The 11668-nt window shown below is 46.3% G+C and overlaps 1 protein-coding gene across 1 annotated transcript; it reads left to right on the top strand.

Moving 5' to 3' along the window:
• Window positions 1-7516: 7516 nt before the first annotated feature.
• On the top strand, window positions 7517-9414 carry LOC118650267 (mediator of RNA polymerase II transcription subunit 26-like). Its single transcript, XM_036298532.1, has one exon. The coding sequence runs from the start codon at window positions 7517-7519 to the stop codon at window positions 9311-9313; it is 1797 nt and encodes a 598-aa protein (XP_036154425.1). The 3' UTR covers window positions 9314-9414.
• Window positions 9415-11668: the final 2254 nt, after the last annotated feature.

The following is an 11668-nucleotide window of genomic DNA, read 5'->3' as shown; positions in this document are numbered from 1 at the left end:
CACCATCCCCTGTCACACTCAAGGCAGGGTTGATGGGGAGGTTGCGGCGCCACCCCCTGTCATGCACAGAGCAGGGCCAATCAGGGGGTTTGGGGCATTTCCCCCTGTCACTCACAGAGCAGGGCCCATCAGGGGGGTTGGGGCTCTGTACCCTGTCACACTCAGGGCAGGGCCCATCAGGGGGTTGAGGCGCCGCCACTTTCACACTCAGGGCAGGGCCGATGGGGAGGTTATGGCTCTAGCCCGTCATACACAGAGCAGGGCCCGTGGGCGGGGGGGGGGGGGGGAGGGTTGGGGCACCGCACCCTGTCACACACAGAGCTGCAGGGCGATCAGGGGGTTTGGGCGCTGACCCCTGTCACGCTGATCCTGGTGCCGGGAGGCATATTACCCTTTTACTATATAGGGTAGAGGCCTGGTGCATGGGTGGGTGCCGGCTGGTTTGCTCTGAAGGGTGTCCTGGATCAGGGTGGGGGTCTCCACTGGGGTGCCTGGCCAGTCTGGGTGAGGAGCTGAGGGCTGTTTTCAGGCTGGGGGTGACTGAAGCTCCCAACCGCTCCTTTTTTTTCTTTCTTTCTTTTTTTTTTAATTCTGGGCCAGCTTTAGCTTTGAGGCTTGGCTCCAGCTCTTAGGCCTCCGCTGCTAAAAGTAGGTTTCTGGCCTTTGCTTACAATGTTGCGATCCTGCTGGCTGAAGCCCGGCAGGTTTCTGGGGTTTTGTTTAGCTCCTATGTTTGTTACATAGTTGCTTGCAGCTCAGAGGCCTGCAGTGACAGGCAGGGAACGTTGGAGTCCTCCGTCACTGAAGCAAGCAAGCCTCATGTTAGTTTCAAGCTGCCTGACTGCCGGCCACCATCTTGGCTGGTAGTTAATTTGCATATTGCCCTGATTAGCCAATGGGAAGGGAAGCGGTCGTACGCCAATTACCATGTTTCTCTTTTATTAGATAGGATTCTAGAAAGCTAACTCCTTCAATTGGTAAGTTGGTCTATGCAGAGAGAAGTGAAGATGCATTTTGATTAAATATTAAATATTCAGGGTTTATGAAGATGAAGAGTATTGTATCTATCAAGTTTGTCCTAATATTTTTAGAATCTTAGAAGATTAAAAGTTTTAAATGTTTATTTTGTACACTGTGAATGTTCAGTAAAAAGGAAAACCCAGGAAGCAGGCATTATCACCAGCCTTTGTTTAAGGATTCACTAATTGGAAAGACAATGAATGAAAAGCATTCTGAGGAAAGAGGAATATTTGATTTCAGTTAAGGTTAGTACCTCATCCTTACTGCTCTCAATTCACTTTTACTAACTCTCTACGTTGGGCCTGGTGCTTTACACAGTACTATGGGACTTTATCCAAAATTCATATCAGTGCATGTCATTGCATTAGGTTTGTAGGACACAATCACAATACGAAGAAAAACAGAGCTCAATTGTCCATGGAAAAAATTATAAACATTTTATAGTAAAAAGAAACTTCAGAAAATTCTCACAAGGGCGTGAGTCATGTGAAGATACTACTGTTTTTAGGCCCACAATTGATCCCTACTTCACCTGGAGGAGTGGTATGATGAGCTCGGAGGGGCTGTGGAGCCAGAGACCTGGCTTTTAGTCCCAGCTCTCCCTGTTACTGAGTAACTTCAGCAGTTAAACTTTGAGAACCTCCGTTTTCTCATCTTTGAAGTGAAAAGAGCAACAACCATCATCTGTGAGGAAGGGGTTGCTGGGAATGTGATTAGCAATCTTTTAAGTGGAGGGTCTTCTATAATGTTTGACTCAGAATAGATGCTTAAACAAATATACAAATCTGTGCGGTCATCTGCCAGGCAGCTTAAAGTAAAAAGTCAGCTAGAAAGCCACGTGGAACAGAGTGGTGGTCCTGCGGCCTGGATAGCAAAAGCAAAACCAAAACAAAACAAAAATTACCAAAAGCATGCAAGGGGATGATGGTAATGGTAGTAAAACCCCATGGACAGGAATGGAAAGATAAATCCAAACGAAAAATGGAAAATGAGAGGCTAAATTCTTTATTTGCAAAACAAGAAAGTAATACTAAAAGTTAAACATTAAGCATATTCAACGACTACTCAATCTCCAAGGAAGACCAGAAATCTAAATAGGCCAAACTCTGGCTTTCAGAACAGAGCTGAATTCCAATACCTGTTCTGACACTGGAGTGTGTTAACCTGCTTATGTTAACCTTTCTTAGTCTTGGTTCGACCTCTGATTAGTAAACTAGGGAACTATGCATGAGAGACCCCTGCTGCAGTTAAAGCACTTGCCTTCAAACTAAGATACATGGAGACCATCCCAGTCCAGGAGAAGTATAATGTGAGCCACCAATGTGAGATAGATATAGAATGTGAAGTTTTCTAGTAGCCACAGTATTTTAACACAACATATACAAAATATTATCATGTAATCAATAAAGTTATCACTGCTTTTTCTGCATGTATTGGGAAGATTGCGGATCGACTCTCTTATTATTATGTCCCTTTTGGAGGGACACCCTGTATATGTATAAAATCCAGGGAGAGATTAATGGAAATGTGAGTTCAAAGAGAAAAAGAAAAGGTCTAAAATTTCCAAATGTTACAAAAATAATGTTTTCATGTATTTTGTAATAGCTAGTCATGGGCCCTCTTAATAATAAAATGGGAAAGAGAACAATGGATATGGAATTTCTATAGGCACTTTTTTAACTGAATCCCCTACCACACATAGACGCTTCTTTGATGGTTGGTCCCCTTAGTTAGAAGAGACCTTCTGAAGAGTTCAAAGGACATGAAAATGAGATAGATAATAAGGTTTACACTTGTGTTCAGCTTATTCCAGTTTAGGGGGAAAAATGTATTCTGGTGCATCCAACATTTATTGCCCCGTTTGACTTTTAATGAAGCATAGGCAAGGCTGTCCCACCACCTCTCTGCCATCTTGTCAAGTTTCAGCATTGCTAACACAGATGCAGCTTAAAGTAAAAAGTAAGCTTAGAAAGTCATGCAGAACAGAGCCGTTGTCCTGGGGGCCGGATAGCAAAAGCAAAACCAAACCAAATACCACAGAATTAATAGATGGGAAATGCTGTTTAGTAATTTGAGTGTAGACTTTGTCATTTATACAGAAGGTGAGTCTATAGCTTCAATGTGGCCAATACATTTAATCTCTTAACTTCTAAAATAAGCATTGCTGTGCTAATGAAAACGGAGGCAACTACATTTTTATTTATTTATTTATTGTTTTTTTTAATGTTTTTATTGATTTCAGAGAGGAAGGGAGAGGGAGAGAGAGACAGAAACATCAGTGATGAGAGAGAATCATTGATAGGCTCAGAGGCACCTACATTTTTCCCATTTAAGGAAAGATGGAATGAAGGAAGGGAATTCAGTAGTTCTTGTCTATGACCTTAACTAACACATAATATTAACAATTTATAATATCAAATATTGACATGGATTTAGTACGCTTCATGTGAGGAGCTACGCCAAACATTTACTCTACAAGTCCAGGTTAAGAACTGTTACTGTCCTCATATCACAGGCGAGCAAACCTGTGCTCAAATTATTGTGAGTCTTATGACTTTGACTCCACTCAATTGAAAAGACTTCCAAGAAGTGGTGGGACCTTAGAGACTCTTTCAAAGATGGGAATACATTTAGAAACCTGGAAAGCTAGAGAAATTGCAGTGTTTGAAAATGAACTCTCTGGTGTAGCTTTGCAGGATTCTTCTTTCACTGCCTCAGACCACTGAGTGTCACCAAACTCTGGACAGAGTTTCTCTGTGCAGAGGCAGGACAGTATCCTACATCCATGAGAAGCTGATGGGTTTTTTGCTAGGATAGTTTTCCTGTTGATCTTACTGGAACCCAGGGGCCATAGATACCCACTGATGTGTTCTTGCCCACTGATGGCACCCCTCCTCTCTGTAAAAAACCTTACAAATGGATGTCATTTCTTCTTTCCTCCCTCCCTCCCTCACTCCCTCTCTCCCTCTCTTCCTCCTCCTTCCCTCTCTCCCTCCCTTTAATTTTCTGAGTTAATGAAATTAAACTATCTAGGCTCTGTTGCCAGATGCTGATTCTTAAATAAATAGATATGTAGTAAATAAGACGAAGACTCAAACATGGTTTTAAGAATGGCCACTTATCTGTTCAAGGGATAAAGAGGTATGAAAGAGGGGCTGGTTACTTAAACCTGGGGCACTGGGAAAAGCTTCATAGAAGAGGTTAGTGCTAGAACTGAGTCCTACCAATAAAAGATGTGTAGGTTGGGGATGGGATGGGCAGAGCAAAATGAGAAGAGCATTCCAGGAAGAGCATCAGCAAGAGCAGCCAAGGCTGGGGCAGAAAACAGCAGGACTGGTGGGAGGAAGGGGAGGGAAGGTTGTCTGGACGGGGGACGGTGTGAGGCAAGGCCATTAGAATAAGGCTAGAGAAGTAGACAAGGGCCAGACCAGGTGAGACAAGGAGAAGACCCATCACTGAAAATCCACCTCCAGGACCTGAACCCAACAAGGCAACTATAGATGGTGATCATGTTTTTAAAATTCTTACACAAGGTCTGAGCTTCAGTGCTTCAGAAATCTCAGATACTTCAGCTAACATAATTTGTGGTATCTTATACCGGTCCTGGCAAGATTAACACATCATCTTCCTTGATGAGAGATAGGTAGTTCGAACTGAGGATCAGTTTCATCTTTGATATAAGGTCTAAAGGGTGTTGGCTTTTTTTTTTTTCTGTTTTTTTTTTTTTTTTTTTTTTTTTTTTTTTTTTTTAACAGTCATCCCAGGACTTCTGTACAGAGCCTATTTTTCAGTTCTAATTTAATGCAAAAATATGTTACTGAGATTCAATATTAACAGCTAGCATTTCATTTTGAATATTTCCATATTAATATTTTTAAACAAACATAGTACTTACTACATACCAGGCCTTGTTTTAAGCACTTTACAAATATTAAATTTCCCAACGCTCTGACAACACAGTTGAGAGGTAGGCACCATCCTTACCCTAATTTTACAAAAGAGGAAAGAGTGGTTGAGAAACTTGACTGAAAATACAAAGCTGTAAAGGGTAGAGAATTGAGTGCAGGCTTCCTATTACAGAGATGCTAGACCACTTCTGTGTTCCTAATGGTCATTTATCTACTCTTCCAAGTTACTTTCCCGCCCAAAACTAAATTACTAGACAGATTTTGAAATTCTTTTGTCCATTTGTTTAATTGGCAACACACTACTAGTATATCATGCGGATATCATTCAATACAAATATTAGATTTCTATATTTTATGTACAAGTTATTATAGCTCGGTAGTTCTCAACTCTTGCTACACATTAGAATCACCTAGGGAGCTTTTAAAAAAAATACAGATATGCTGATTTAATTGGTTCGGATAAAGCCCGGATGTCAGTATTTTAAAAACTCCCCAGGTGATTATAATATACAGGATTGAGAACCTCTGAAATTGATCAATCATGTATTGATTACTTAAGGTGCATGCTACATATTTTACACACATTATTGTCATTTATTATGACAGTCTGATTGGATATGTATTATAATTATGTGTGTTCTACAGATGAGGACATTGAGGAACTGAGAGGCTATATAATTGGCCCAAAATTACACATTTAGTAAGTAACAGAGACAGGAAGTGTAAAGTGAAACCACATTTTCTTAACCATAACCACTGTGCATCTCACAGCATAAAAATTAACCTACAATGTCATAAATGGATCAGCATTCTAGAATGTATTTATTTTATATGTAGGTAGTAAGACAGAAAATCTGAATAATTTAACTACCTTACCATTCAGTTTTTAAAAAAATACTTTTTAAACTAAATTATGCACAGATATACACTTTTTCTGTTATATACATCTATTTTTACTAGAGCACCAGTACATAAATTCGTGCACGGGTGGGGTCCTTCAGCCTGGCCAGTGATCAGCCAGAAGGACTGTGGGAGGTTGGCCAGCCAGCCCTGACTGGGGACGACTGGGGCTGGCTGGCCAGGTAGAGGGACTACAGGAGGTTGGCCAGCTGTGGGAGGTTAGTTGTAGGAGCTCTCCTGCTTTGAGCATCTGCCCCCTGCTGGTCAGTGCACGTCATAGGTACTGGCCAGTCATCCCGTTGTCTGGTCTTCCAGTCATAATGGTTGCTTAGGCTTTTATATATATAGAATATTATTCTAGAGGCCTGGTGCACGGATTCATGTACTGGTGGGGTCCCTCGGCCTGGCCTGCGGATATCCCCCGAGGAGTCCTGGATTGCGAGAGGGTACAGGCCAAGCCGAGGGGCCCCACCAGTGCACGATCGGGGCTGGAGAGGGACTGTGGGAGATTGGCCAGCTGGGGAGGGATTGTGGGAGGTCTCCAGGGTGTGTTCAGCCTGTGTCGCCCAGTCTCGATCCACTGGACCCCAGCAGTAAGCTAACCTACCAGTCAGAGTGTCTGCCCCCTGGTGGTCAGTGGGTGTCATAGTGCCTGGTCAAACGGTCGAACAAACAGTTGGACACTTAGCATTTTAGGCTTTTATTATATAGGATATTTTATATATGCCATGTGTTTGTTATGTTAGTAGACGTTTTGCTCTATTCCTTTGTATTTCTGTATATGAATACATAAATGATCTAAATAAGTCTCCAAATCATGACTAGCTTATTAAGACTACCAGGCGCGTTACTATTGAGAAGCACATGATAGAAGTTCAATTTGTCTTTAGTAGAAAAGACTTGAGTTACACTGTGCAAAGAATGTCCTAACTGTAAGCAACATCCTATGGGCACATTTGCTACATGCCAAGTGAAGTATCTGCTACTTTCCTGCCGGAAGCCGGTCCACCCTTGCTGCTTGACACAGTCGCTGCAGGGAAGAAACATCTGCACAGCATGTTTCAAGGGACCTGGCATATGGCATACTGTTCTTAATATGTTTGCTCCCCTTCTTGGTGCTATGTGTTTTAACCAAGGTCACCTCTCCGAGAAAGGTTGTTTCCCCAGGTAGGGATTTTCCCCTGAAGTTAGGGAGGGAATAAAACCCCTTAACTAAGTGCCAGGCGGGTAATTAATCACTTTAACTACGAACAACCATGCTTAAGCTACATAATCTTTACTCCCTGGAATGGAGATAAGAAACGCCCTAACCTTTGGAATAGAGATAGATAGGATTAAAATCAACTGGTATAAATACAGATGTAACAAGACAATAAAACACAGACTAGAGTCTGGTTCTCCAGGCTGCAGCAGCAGCAGCCACAGTGGCTCCTGAGGGGCTCCAGCGGCTCCTCCTCTGGTGGCAGCACCGCCCCCAGCCCCAGCCCGAGCAAGAGCCCCAGCTCCCTCTCCGCCACACCACCCCGAGAGCCCCCTCATCCTCCAGCGCGTCGGGGGGAACAGGAGGCTCTGCTCTCGGAGGCCTGAAAGTGAGTGACCCTCGTCCCCTGTCCCCCATCTCAGCCCGCCCGCCTGCTGGCTTGGCCGCTTCCCCCACACACAACCCCCCCTCCTCCCCCGCCCAGGCAATGGCAGCGGCTCCATTGTCTCCGCAGCAGATCAGGGACCGGCTGCTGCAGGCCATTGATCCCCAAAGCAACATCCAGAACATCGTGGTGGTGTTGGAAATCATCTCCAGCCTGGAGAAATACCCCATTACCAAAGAGGCACTGGAGGAAGCGAAACTTGGGAAACTCATCAATGACATTCACAAGAAGACCAAGAATGAAGAGCTCGCCAAGCGGGCCAAGAAGCTGCTGCGGAAGTGGCAGAAGCTCATTGAGCCTGTGCACCAGAATGAGGCAGTGCTTCGGGGGCTGGCAGGTGCCCCTGGCTCTGCTAATAGGGGTGCCCGCAACTGCCAGCCAGAGGCGGGGGTGGCCAGTGCACCCAAGAGCATCCATGACCTGAAGAACCGCAATGACATCCAGAGACTGCCCGGGCTGCGGCTGGACAGGCTGGGCAGTCGCAAGCGCCAGAGGGACCAGCATGACCTTGGCCACCCTGGGCCACCTCCCAAGGTCTCCAAAGTAACCCATGACTCCCTGCTTCCCAACTCATCACCTCTCCCCACCAATGGGATAGGTGGGAGCCCCGAGAGCTTCCCAGGTCTCCTGCACAGTGGCAGGCACCAGGGCCCTGAGGGCAGCTGCGTGGAGCAGGGCGAGAATGACAAGCAGGGCATCAAGATCCCCATCAATGCTGTGAGGCCGCACACCAGCTCCCCAGGTCTGGGCAAGCCCTCCGGGCCCTGCTTGCAACGCAAGGCTGCAGTGCTACAGCAGCTGGAAAGAGCGGACCAGACCTTGGGACCTCCCCACCCCAAAAGGCCACCTCGCTGCTCCTTCAGTCCCCAGAACTCACGGCACGAGGGCTCCTTTGCCCGGCAGCGGAGCCCATACTCACTCAAGGGCTCTGTGCCCAGTCCCTTGCCTCGGCCCCAGTCGCGCGATGTCATGCAGATACCATCACCACTGCCACTTGCCCAGCCATGCACATGCCCTGCGCGGCGGCTAGAGCTGTTGCCCAGTGCTGAGAGCCCAGTGCACTGGCTAGAGCAGCCTGAGGGCCACCAGCGACTGGCAGGGCCGGTCTGCAAGGCAGGGCTGTCACCAGCTGAGTCCATCCTACCCCGGGCTGGCTTCTCCCCAGACTCCTCTAGGGCGGACAGTGATGCAGCCTCCTCTGGTGGTTCAGACAGCAAAAAGAAGAGGAGCCAGCCTCGTGACTACACGGTGAACTTGGGCGGCCAAGTGGCCGAGGCAGGCGTCAAGCCTGTGCGGTTAAAAGAGCCGAAGCTCACCTTGGACCCCATGACAAGACAGATCAAACCTCTGACCCAGAAAGAGCCAGTGCGGGCCGACAGCCCTGTGCACACGGAGCAACCCAGGACAGAGCTGGACAAACCCGAGGCCAAGATCAGCCTCCAAAGGCCCTTTGAGCAGAGGAACTGGAAGGAGCTGCCGCGCACTGAGATCATTCAGTCCTACCTAAGCCGGCAGAGCAGCTTGCTCTCATCTCCGGGCGCACAAACCCCAGGGGCCCACCACTTCCTGTCTGAGTACCTGAAACAGGCGGAGAGCGCCCGGCGTGGGGCCAGGACGCCACAGGTGCTGCTGCCTCCGGGCCCATCCACTGACCTCCCGGAGCTAAGCCGCCAGGTCACGCAGAACGATCTGGACAGAATCCACGCCCACCAGTGGCCAGGGGTGAATGGGTGCCTGGACACACTGGGTAACTGGTATGACTGGACGCAGTGCATAGCGCTTGATCCGCACGGTGACGGCGGGCGATTGAACATTCTGCCTTATGTTTGCTTAGACTGATTGGCCCCTCAGCCTCTAAGTGCATTCCCACCTTGCAGTCAGCAGGAGGGTGGCCAGGCCTGGAAGCCTCCAGTGGTTTGGAGCCCAGCTGAGGCAGAAGGGAGGGGCGGGGGTCTTAGGTCTCTCTAAGCCAGCCATGGGCAAACTATGGCCCGCGGGCCGAATCCGGCCCGTTTGAAATGAATAAAACTAAAAAAAAAAAAAAAAGACCGTACCCTTTTATGTAATGATGTTTACTTTGAATTTATATTAGTTCACACAAACACTCCATCCATGCTTTTGTTCCAGCCCTCCGGTCCAGTTTAAGAACCCATTGTGGCCCTCGAGTCAAAAAGTTTGCCCACCCCTGCCTAAGCTCTTCCCTCAAAATTCTCCTTCTTTTGTGAAATGCTGCTACCAGTTTACTACAAAATTAAAAGGAAGGACCGCGTGGAAGGAAGGCCGGCAAAGTGAGTTCAGAACTCTATAGCAAACCAGCTATAAAACGCGTCAGCTCCCCACCCCAGGAGAGGTGCGGACACTTCCCAGCATCCATGAGCTGGGACCTCAGTTGCAGGCAGGCACAGAAAACCTGTGGGAGAAGTTACCTTTAACACAGTGACAGAAGCATGCATCTCATCTATCTGTGCTTTCTGTTCTTTCATTTGGCCCTGAGTGTTTGAGGCAGTGGGCAACCCCATGGCCTATGGGCACCCCATCCAGCCCGTGTTTCCATCATGGTGCCAGATGGAATGAGCTGCTGGCATCGGGTGGGCCCCCTGGCCAGCCTGTTTGACCCACACTCCATGGGCATCCACACATGAGTGTTTCGTTTCAGTTCAAACTCACGTTTTAAAGAAATGCTGCAAAAATTTGTTTTCTAGAGTTTATTCCATTCCATTTCACCACCAGCCAAATAATGTTCCTTTCTATTTTTTCATTTTCCCTTTTCTGCACATATCTAGAAAACTTCACCTTTCTAGAGTCTCATCCCCAAAACAAAATGCCCCCACAGGTGCTACCTGTGTGTAAAGCTGTGCTGTTGGTAAGGAGACCTGTCTGTGTGCTGGAAACACTCATGACCATTCCTTTAGATTCGTTTGCCTGATGGTTGTCATAATACGATTTGCAAAAACAAGGAGCCTTAGTGAATGTACAGTATCTAGACTTCTGTGTTCTCAGGATGCAGAAGGGGGCAACTTTGCTATTTGGTCCAGTAAGTGGACACCTTGTGATATAAATGTGGAAATAAAAAATAAAATAAAAACCATTTGCACAAAAAACAAAACAAACAAACAAACAAAAACTCTATAAAAAAACAACAACAAAAAAACACAGAACCCTGGCTGGAGAACCTGGCTAGGCTGCTGATCAACTGAACGCTGTCTCAGAGGCTGTCTCCGTAAAAAGAACCTGGCTATGATGATCGACTGAACGCTGCCTCCATGTCATTCCTTCTTTGCCGACTCCGTCCACACCTTTGGGAACCCCTGGGCCTGCTGGGGTTGGACCCCAACACTTTCCATGCATTATTTCCAGTAAAACATTTAATGCATAAATTCATCTCACCCATCTCTATATTAAAAATGCCCCCACCTACGTATCTAGCTCAGGACCCCCTGCTGAAGTACAAACTTGTTTGTCCAGCTGCCTACATGGTGGCTCCACTGGAACATTTTTTAGGCATCTCAAACACAACATGTCCAACATGAAACTTCAATCCTTTTTTCATTTTTAAAATCCCCTCAGGCTTCCCAATCTCAGTAAATGACTATGTCATCTATCTTGCTGCTTCAGGTCAGAAACCTAGGACTCATCCTTGATTTTTATTTTTCTGCTCTTCTTCAAAATAGTCTTGTTGGATTAATCTCCAAAGTGTTTCTCAAATCCATCCACTTCTCTGCACTGCCATTGCCACCAAGATAGTTCCATTCATCAAAATAACTTAAAGGACCATTACCATAGCCTCCTAACTGGTCTTCTTGCTTCTTCTGCTCTCTCTCTCTCTCTCTCTCTCTCTCTCTCTCTCTCTCTCTATTTTATTGTTGACAGTATTACAAATGCCCCCTCAACCTTGCCCACCTCCACCCAGCCCCCGCCTCCTCGTCCCTCTGGTCATCACCTTACTGTTGTCTGTGTAGATGGGCTATGCATATATGTTCTTTAGCTAATCTCTTCACCCTTGTCATCCCATCTGCCCTTCCCACCTCCCCTCTTCAGCTGTCAGTCTGTTCCATATATCCATGTCTCTATTTTGTTCATCAGTTTATTTGTTCATTAGATTCTACATATAAGTGGGATCATACGGTATTTGTCTTTCTCTGACTGGCTTACTTCACTTAGCATAATAATTTCCAGGTCCATCCATGCTATCAC

Source organism: Myotis myotis, unplaced genomic scaffold, assembly GCF_014108235.1.
Source record: "Myotis myotis isolate mMyoMyo1 unplaced genomic scaffold, mMyoMyo1.p scaffold_m19_p_1, whole genome shotgun sequence".
Lineage (NCBI taxonomy): Eukaryota > Metazoa > Chordata > Mammalia > Chiroptera > Vespertilionidae > Myotis > Myotis myotis.
The sequence above is the reverse complement of the archived record's forward strand: the minus strand, read 5'-3'. Positions and strand labels throughout refer to the sequence as shown.